Raw genomic sequence first — 9,901 nt, forward strand, 5'->3', positions numbered from 1 at the left:
TCAAAAACTACCGTAAATGTTCAGGAAACTTTGGATAGTGACTTGTTGCTTAGCCTTTTTTTACCTCAAAATTGGTTAAGGCCATCCCAGGCCACTTCTGGTAATTAAGAAGATTTTCTGAATAAGTCACTGATTTTGTTCAACACATACGTGAGCTAGTCACTAAACTTTGTGAATGTTCATGAAGCAAAAAAAAGGAAATTTTGGGAACGCGGAGTATCTATGCGCGAGCTCAGATGAGCCCGTTATCTAGGACGTTGGCTGAAGCATGGAGATCTGTGCCAGTTCTAAATACGGGAGGGATTGGCGAGTTAGTAAATGTCCACTGTCGCGAAATACGTAGATGGCAGGCGTGGGTGGTGGGCCGCACTTTCACGGGCGGAGAAACGTCCGTTTGTGGTTGACGAGTTGGGCCGTGGATCAGAACAGTAATTCGACGTCTAGTCCGTGGCCCCGAATGTGAGCTTTTCCGTTCGCTGGGCCCATGGTAGGAACCAACTGTGCGGTCTGGTGGCTTCGGCTAGGGTAAAGCTGACCTAATTTTCTAAGGCCTGGTGGTGAGCGACGGCGCCGACGGCGGAGGTGAGGGCGACAAGGATGGAGTTCCTGATGCAACCTATAGACGGGTATGTACTCTAGATATTTGGCTTTCTTCTAGCGATTTCTAGACCGTAAATGTGGTGATTCTGAGCGGATTTGCGTGAGCGTCGGGCAGATCTAACTTCCTGGAGGAAGTTGGGGAGAGTTTGGTGTCGGTACCGGAGGGGGCGGATGCGGTCGATGTGGAGATGGTGGCAACGCAGGTGACGGAAGGACATCAGTTGGCGGTTGAGGATCAGCCGGCAGCTACAGGGGAGGCGCAGATCTTGATGCTCAGTGAAGGAGCGCGGGAGAGGAGGGACGTGTCTCCACCAAGCTCGGAGCTATCTACTGGGAAGATGAACCCACGAGCTCCTGGATGGAATAAGAGGTTAGTTCATGGCGTGCATATGTACTTTACTTGATGATGTGCCTCTGGGCTGAGCAAGACGATGATTGTTGTGTCATACCAGTAACTGAATATGTTGTTGCTATCGACTGGAATGAAATGGTTTAGGAAAATAGACGGTACTGAATTTTTTAGGAGGTTCGACTGAAGAAGGAACCTCATAACTGAATTAGTAGGTGCATATTGTAGCAGTTAACAGGGGCTTGATCCTTTTGAGGAGAAGTTGTGGCATATTTGGGTAATATCCTTTATTTGTGATTTGTATTTGTAGATTACTACAAGCAAGGCAGTGAGGTCTCTGCATTGTTCGAAGTAGAAAATTCACCCATGTGTCTACATGATTGATTCGATGGGCAGTAGCTGAGTGAAAACAAAAGATTGTAGTGATGCGGGTGTGAATTTGGGAGTAAGAGCGGTTGATAAAAACATTCCCTAAGAGGGTAGGTCCAATTGTGATAAGTCAAAAACATGGATGTCTCCCTTGTTTCTAGCACCTGGGCGACGTGACATGTATCGAGGTCTTTTTTCTATGTAATACCTGTTGCTCTGGATAGTAATGAAATTTTGCAAAGGGCATGTGTTCCTTGTTGTATGTTTTTGTGCTTGAGATGATGGAGGACTGAGTCTGATTATCCGTAGCATCTAATTATATTGAAGTATCTACCATGCTACAAGTCCCCTTTTTGCCGTGTATCGTTAGGAATTTGTATTACTCAGTCCCCTTTAGATGCTAACCACACTGCTACAAGTGGTGTCTGATCTTAAAGTAAACTTGATAAATGAAACTTGTACTGATAATGATATTTTGGTCAGGCACATCTACCATGTTGTGCTGCCCTTTTAATTGTGATAGTTCCATCATGCTCTTTCCGTTTGACGTTTTTCCTGATTGAGGGCAAATACATGATGTGACTTGTTGCAACTACGTGAATTTTAATTATGCTTGCATCAATAATAATGTACAATTTGTCGAAATGTGAATCATGCTATGTAACTGCAGGTTGAGGATCGGTGCCGCTGCACCAAGTCGGCCGCCTTGCCCAAACCGTGTCACTGCATTTGAGAAGGCTGTTCGAAACTATGCTGAGAATCCAAGATACAATGTGATCACACCGACTATTGGCACGACCTTTGATTTTGTAGGAGAGGCCTGTGACTTTTACAATTTGTATTCATGGGAAAAGGGGTTTGGTATCAGATATGGCAAGAGTCGGCTAAATGTAGAGAGGATTAAATGCATGCAAGAAATCGTCTGTGGTTGCTCGGTTAGTAGAAATTGTTTTCTATATCCAGTGTTCAATTTCCTGGTGTTGCTGAAACCTGACGTTAACTGAATTTTGTGTTCTTGTGGTACATTTCCCCCAGGGAAAAGCTGGTGTTGAGAATACAAGATCTTGTCGCTGCGAATGCCCAGCTTTAATAAAGGCTCCTATGAGCAGAGGGGGGAAGATAAGCTTGCGGGGTAGGTGGGTGAATCTTCCAGAGCAAGCCGTTGGGTTTAATAAAAAACAGGGGGGAAGGGAACGTCCGTTTGTGAGATCCGTGCCTCACTTTGGTAGTGTGCATCTGAGCCAGCTCACCGGGGGGGGGGGGGGATGGCCGTTATAATAAATGCGGTAGGTGGGTGGGTCCTATCCTCTAGAAAAGCATCCAATACTGCTGAGAATACACTGTGAAATACACACGCGGGAGCGAAGCTTGGCGCTGAAGAACGGTTAGGATAACAGGTGCATCTGAGCTCGGGCTCAGAATAGCACTTTCGAAATTTTGGATAGTGACTTGCTGCTTACAGCTTACACATCAAAAGTGGAGAAAGCGACCCCAGCCCACTTCTGCAACTCAAAAGCTTTATACCAAAGAATATATGCTTTGACCACACGACTGAGAAAATCACTGATTTTTTTTCAACACATAAGTACATAACTGAACTAGTCACTGAATTTTGTGGCAACAGCAAACATGATATTTTAACAAGGGAAAAGCTGAGCCAAAGCCACTGATCTGAACAAGGCACACTATGCCGTTCATTGGGGGCAAATACTATTACTCTGCTACAGGCTACAGACTACAGCACTATAGCTTCCTGCGGATCACGAGAGACTGCATCTTCCTATGAAGGAACCGTCGCGGACAGGGGAGGCCATCCAGGGCGTCGTTTGCGCCTCATCAGACTCGTCTTCACAGTTGCGGAACGTCGTTAGTTATCATGCCTTCGCCGTCGAGACGACCGGCCGGCCGGGTCTATGTGACCGTCGAGCCGTTGCTTTCGCTACTTGCTTGTCGTCTCCGGAGAAGTTCGAGGGAATCATCTGGGTGTTGTCTTCATACGAGGCCTTCGGATTGGGACTTGATTTGGGAGCCGAGAGATCTGGCAACGAAGGACTTGGGGCAGGAGACGCAGGACGCACGAGTTGGGGCTTGGGTTTGCGATGATGGATCGGAGGCTTTAGGGGGGTTTCCGCAAACAAAAATATTTGTTAAGTCAGAAAGCGGGCGGGTGACTGCAAATTTTCTCTTGGCTGCACGTGAGACGATGGATTTTGATCGGGAGGCTGAGAAACAAAGGGATACAGGGATACATTTATCCATCGGATTCACAAGATATGCTGCCAATCTATTTTTGTTTGTTTGTGCACTCTCATTATAGTTTATATTTCCTTTTATTTCAAAAACAGACAGTTGACCACATCAAATCGGGTTGTTTACTAAAAAACAGGATATCAATCATGCTCGCCGGTGTCGTCATTGCAGTTCTCGGGGGCGAAGTAGACCCTGCTGGCGGCGAGGTCGTACACGAAGCGCGTGCCCACTTGCTGCATTGCCCCGATGATGGTGATGTCCTGGCTCGGTGACACGGCGAGGCAAATGTCTTGCTCCCGCACTACAAACAACTTATTTGGGGTGAGCACGAGGTCCTGCTCAAAGTGCAGCGTCACCGTCGGCAACTGCGAGAAGTGGGAGTGTGTCGCGCGGAAGCAGAGGCCGGAGCTGGTGCGGCGCACCGGCAAAAGCCTCCTGCCGTGCTCCGCCAGGGTCTGCTCCAGGACACTGTATGCAGCTTCGATCATCACACTCCGAGACGTCCCGACGTCGATCACGGTCCCGCTGTGCCACTTGCCATCGGCGAGCTGTCGGCGCCTGAACACCTCCGCCAGGTTGCCGCCCAGCCGTGTCTCTGCAATGCTGATGCCGTTGAGGTTGACAAAGTAGGAGCTATCCTCGGGGTAGAGGATCCTGGTGCTCTTCATGCGCCTCGTGTCGACCGGGATGTCGTTGCCGAACCGGAGGAAGCCGTGCCGGTTCGCCGACCTGGGCACGAAGAGGCAGTAGGAGAAGCGGTGCAAGCCGTGACGTTGGAGTAACACCGGGACGAGCGACGGGTACGTCTTACCCAGGCCGAGGACACCGGCGAGCACTCTGTGGCTGTCGAAACCCGTGCTGCTGTGCGCGCAGCCAATGATGACGGTGGGAAAGACCGCCGGCGTAGATCCCGTGAAGGATAGGGTCTCATCACCGAGCACGCCGCTCGCATGTACGCCACCGGTGTGGATGGGGGTGACGTGGAACCTGCACACGTTGTGCCCCGGGGGCGAGCAAAGGCGGTTTGTGGGTGCGAGGTGGCGGAATGACGGTGATGTCCGCGGGTGGAAGGGCGGCGGCACTTGCTGAAACGGGTGTTGGATCGGCGCGCACTGCATCCACGTCAGGCTGCTGGTCATCTCCATCGCGAGGGTGTACGTGCGGCGGCCATGGCCCGTCCCAACAGTGGTGACAACGTTGTACTTCCCTGGGAGAAAGCGTACATGCGGTCGAAGCGCGGTGGTGTCGTGCCCAACTGGCTCCTTCAGGTGAAGGAAGCCGTCGTCGTCGACATGGATGGTACTGTTCCAGCCAGGGCTGGGAACCATGCGCAGGCTAAGGCCGCCGTTGAGGCCTCGTGTGGCATCGTCAACAGTGGCGGTGGTGGTGTGGAGGAGCGCCGCAAGTACCAGAGGGAGGAGGAGAGTGTGAGCGGTGAGCTCCATGGATGTATATGTTGTAGAAATGCAAACACATCGACTGGCTAATTGACTTGTGTTGGTCCGTGCATGCAACAATGAGTAAGAGTATGTACCCTTTTGTAGATGGTGAATTGAACTATTGGAGGAGGGTTTGGTACCATTTATTATGAACCAAAAACCTCTGTTGAGATTTGCGTATCCCTTGCATACTTTCATGTAGAGGAGGTTTTGGCTGCATTTATTATGTACCAAAATCCTCTGTTGAAATTTGCATATCCCTTGCATACTTCCATGTAGAGGAGGGTTCGGCTACATTTATTATGAACCAAAAATCCTCTGTTGTTATCTGCGTATCCCTCGCACTTCCATGTAGAGAAGGGTTTGGCTGCATTTACTATGAACCAAAAATCCTCTGTTGGGATTTGCGTATCCCTCGCACTTCCATGTAGATGAGGTTTTGGCTGCATTTACTATGAATTGAAAATCTCTAGTTGGAATTTGCATATACTCCTAGTAAATGAGGGTTTGGTTGCATTTAATATGAATCCAAAATACTTTGTTGAGATTTGCATATCCCTTCCACACCACCATGTAGAAGAGGATATTTCTACATTTATTATGAATCAAATATATCTTGTGGATATTTGCATATCCTTTGGCGTTTGCACACTTCCATGTACTATGAATTACTTTATACTACCTCCTTTCAAGTTTAGGCTAGCCATAGTGGGAGTAACTTAGGTAGTAACATAATGCATCCCAAGACATATATGTTAATGAGGAGAGAAGTGTTTGTGATAATATAATATGTTACGTAACATAACACACCCCAATGCAAAATGAGTCTGCAATATAATAAATGAAGGCTTGCATGACACTACACTTATGTTACTACTCACTATGATTGTGGTAACTTAAACTAGTAACATATGACTAGTAACATGCATATGTTACTAGTCTAAGTTACTACCCACTATGACTAGCCTTATAGGGCTCAATTTATAAATCTCTCCTACCAAGATAGATGGTGAGTGGTGTTATAAATTTCGTAGTTTGTAAAAATACTTAATTACTACACTATCTTTTCTTAAAAAGTTATGTTTACCGATGCATTAATTACAATGCATGTATGCATGACCATTAAATAACCAAAAACTTCTACATGCATTGGTTAGTTTTTCCTTAATCCTTGCATGCAGTGATTTAATGCATCTTGAAATCTGACCATATGATGGTGAGTAGTAGAAGTGAGACTTATAAAATGGAAAAACAAATATTTTGAGATGGGCCTTATAAATCGGAAAGGAGGGAGTATCATTTTTGAAACAGATAGAGCCATAAAGGCCCCAAAAGCTTTCATAGACTATGAAAGTATTCACATTACAAAGCTCAAACAAGGACGTGGAAAAGGAAAATTACAACTCGGTCTCTCACATTTTGAATGGGGGCCCCAATATGAGAATAGAAAACACAATTGGGTCCAAATTGCATCTCCGGTCCAGATCCAACCATGCCAATGCTGGGGATGACACCACTTGGGACAACAGGACCACCGCAAGTGCATCTCCAGCCAGTTCTCTAGCAGCTACGCATGCCAGCCAGAGAAAACAGAAGTGACCATCACACTATATCTACACTGCCTCCCTTTTGCCGCATCGACCAGGATGAAGAAAGGGTGCTGGCAAGATGCCAAGGCTTTATTAGGCCGCCCTTTGGCCAGAGGATTCACTGGAGAGGCAATGAACATCGAACATTGACCGTTATGCAGGCGCCGGCTCCATCATGAACACCGAAGAAGAATAATGAGGCAAGAGCACTACAGACTCACAAACTTGCAATGGATGTAATGGTTTAGTCCACAAACTTGCAAAAGGTGATCACCTCATCCCTAGACTTGCAATGTATGTGAAGGTTTAGTCCTGAGCCAATCACAAGCTGACAAATGGCGCCATGCTGGCCGTGTCTTGCCACACCGCTCAGCCCGGCTTTTTTTTATGAAAACGCCCTCCACCTTTATGGAAATCACGCACACGGTATTTTTTTCATATCTATATATTTTTTATCAAAGGGCCCACCTCCCCAATTTTTTTTTTGAAAAAGCCAAGGCAAAAGTTCACATCAAGGATGATTCACTGCTCTCGGCCACAACCTAAAGTAGTTGTGACAAAAGACTTATTACAGGCAACACACTCATATATATGTTTTGATGTCTACTTTTCTTATACACATTGTACCTTTTGTATTCACTTGAAATATATTTTTATGCACATCTAATTTTTTAAATACATGATTAACATTTTTCTCATATATATATGTTTTGATGTCTACTTTTTTCGACGGACATTGTACATTTTTTGTATACATTAGAAATATTTTTCTATGCATGTTAACATTTTTAAATGCAAGATTAACATTTTCCAATTATGATTGTAAAATGATTTTTATAATAGATGTATTTAGAATTATAAGCAAAGGTAAAAAAAATAAAGCAAAACTGTGAAGAAAAAAACAACCGGCCCATTCTGGGCGCTGCTTGATGCGAGGGTGGCCGGTGCCTCTACAAGCGAGACAGTCATGCCCTCGCCAAGCCCGGTCCAGCATACACTGGTGTTGTACTAGCCCAACCTTCTAGATAGACGGTCCGCCTATCCAGCAAGTTTTTTTGTGTTCTGCTAAAAAAGAAGCAAGTTTTTTGTGTAGATGCAGAAAGTTTGGTCACACACACACAACTAAGTTTTCTGTGATAGGGAGAGTGCCACAAAAGTTTAAAAGGCAGGTTCTATGGGATGATGATTTGACTTGTGATGTTGTATGGCCCTGAATGTCGACCAACTAAAAGGCGACATGTTCAATAGTTAGGTGTAGCACAAATACACGTGTTAAGATGGATATGTGTCAACACAAGGAAAGTCCGAGTTCGGACGATGATATACGTTATAGAGTTGGGGTAGCACCGTTGAAGAAAAGCTTGTCCATCATCATCTGAGATGGTTTGGCATATACAACACATGCCTCAAGAAGCGTCAATACATAGCAGATAGTTAAAGCGTGCTGATAATGTCAAGAAAAGTCAGGTAGACCAAATTTGACAAGGGGAGAAATCCGTCAAGAGGGATCTAAAAAACTGAAATATTACTAAATAATTAGCCATGGACAGGGGTGCTTGAAAGTTAGCTATCCACTGCCAAAGTCATGACTTAGTTTCGAGATCTTATTAATTTCAGTTTTAGTCTACCCCAACTTATTTAAAACTGGAAGGCATTGTTGTTGTAAGATGTCCCGAGCGACGGAATGTCAATCCGGTGAAGATCTTCATGAATTCGATCAGCAAGCTCAACGTATATTTGTTAATTTTGACCTACCTACATGTCTAAATATAATGCAGTTTCAGTTGAGCTTGCTGATCTTGTGAAGATCTTGCTGCTTGCTGATCAGCTTTGCCACAAATACATAATAATGGAGTTGCGTCCGTCTAAAGGATCAATAGTTTCATTACGTCTTGATCCCGGGTGGTCAAAATCAACAGAAACTGCGTCAGATTCAGACGTGTAGGTCGGTCAAAATCAACAACAAAAACAAAAACAAGATTCAGACGTGTAGGTCGGTCAAAATCAACAACAAAAACAAAAACAAAAATAAAAACAAAAATAAAAACAAAAACAAAAGATGAATTTCCGTCGCCAGGACTTGAACCCGGGTCTCTCGAGCGAGAGCCAAGTATCCTAACCACCTAGACTACAATGGAATCGTGAGCAGGGAAACACTAGACGATATCTGTTCGTGCTCACCACACAAAATTAGCACCAGCAGAGGTCAACCGATATTCTTGACATCACAAAACAGCACGAACGATAGGGCTGGGCACGAGCTGGGCCGCAGCTTTGTTTGATTCAGACATGCCTAGAACAGATCTACAAACCGAGAATAAACTGCATTTACTCTATTTGATCCATTACATATTTGAATTCCGCCACGCATGCGAACACATGGATTGTACCAAATTCAGACAAAGCGGATCCCGAGAATCCAAACCAACATATCATTTATTTGTCTCGGACAAGATTTCAAGCAATCTTCCTGCGTCCTCCCCACGTTGGAAGTTTCTAGACTGGGTTCCCGCTGGATTTAGTATGAAAATGCATCGCTGGACATTGGAAATGGATGCCCTTCATGAACAGTTCAGGTAAGAAACTGCATTCTAGAATCTAATTCAGTAAGCATATTGTTGGAGATATTACCACTGGGCGTAAACCGGCCAGGAGAGGCCGGGGTAACTCCATAAGTAGTTCATTCGTATCTGAAGTCCATGAAGACAGACGGTGACGCTTTATGAAGGCCCAGGGCCCAAAGCCGGTTTAAGGCCTGTAGACGTAAACCAACATTCATATGTAAACTTGTGTTGTAAGATAGAAGTAGCAGAGACCGAGCCGGACACGATTATGAGCCGGCCTCGGGATTCTGTAAACTGACGAGCGTCAACCCATGTATATAAGGTGACGACCCGGCGGCGGTTCAAGGACAACGGACAACAACTCGAGACTCAGGCGAAGCGTATTCGCTCCCTGGTCATCGAAATCCCAGCAATTCCATCACAACTAGACGTAGGCTTTTACCTTAATCGTAAGGGGGCGAACTAGTATAAATTCTCTTGCGTCCCTTGTCCGCTTTAACCCCTTTAAGTTAACCTGTAGCGATGGCTCCACGACTAAGTACTTTCTCTAGGACATCTGCTGTGACAAAACCACGACAGTTGGCGCCCACCGTGGGGCTATCGCACGATGGTTTCATGTTCTTGGAGGCCAACTTTGAAAGACTCAAGGGTTACGCTGTGGGCCGGATGACCAAGAGTCGACGCGGCAAGCTCTACATCGACGATGCAGGCTGGGGCCCCGAGGCCGGCTCAATCGAGTAC

General features: G+C 45.8%; 2 protein-coding genes across 2 annotated transcripts; one reads left to right on the forward strand and one right to left on the reverse strand.

Annotated features, from left to right (window-relative positions):
- Positions 1-531: 531 nt before the first annotated feature.
- Positions 532-2,322, forward strand: LOC123171386 (uncharacterized). Its single transcript, XM_044588910.1, has 3 exons — positions 532-626; positions 716-970; positions 1,989-2,322. The coding sequence occupies exons 1-3, from the start codon at positions 598-600 to the stop codon at positions 2,320-2,322; spliced, it is 618 nt and encodes a 205-aa protein (XP_044444845.1). The 5' UTR covers positions 532-597.
- A 1,307-nt stretch (positions 2,323-3,629) lies between these two features.
- On the reverse strand, positions 3,630-5,087 carry LOC123170419 (aspartyl protease family protein 2). Its single transcript, XM_044588285.1, has one exon. The coding sequence runs from the start codon at positions 5,011-5,013 to the stop codon at positions 3,709-3,711; it is 1,305 nt and encodes a 434-aa protein (XP_044444220.1). The 5' UTR covers positions 5,014-5,087; the 3' UTR covers positions 3,630-3,708.
- Between the last annotated feature and the right edge of the window lie 4,814 nt (positions 5,088-9,901).

This window comes from Triticum aestivum, chromosome 7D (assembly GCF_018294505.1).
Source record: "Triticum aestivum cultivar Chinese Spring chromosome 7D, IWGSC CS RefSeq v2.1, whole genome shotgun sequence".
Lineage (NCBI taxonomy): Eukaryota > Viridiplantae > Streptophyta > Magnoliopsida > Poales > Poaceae > Triticum > Triticum aestivum.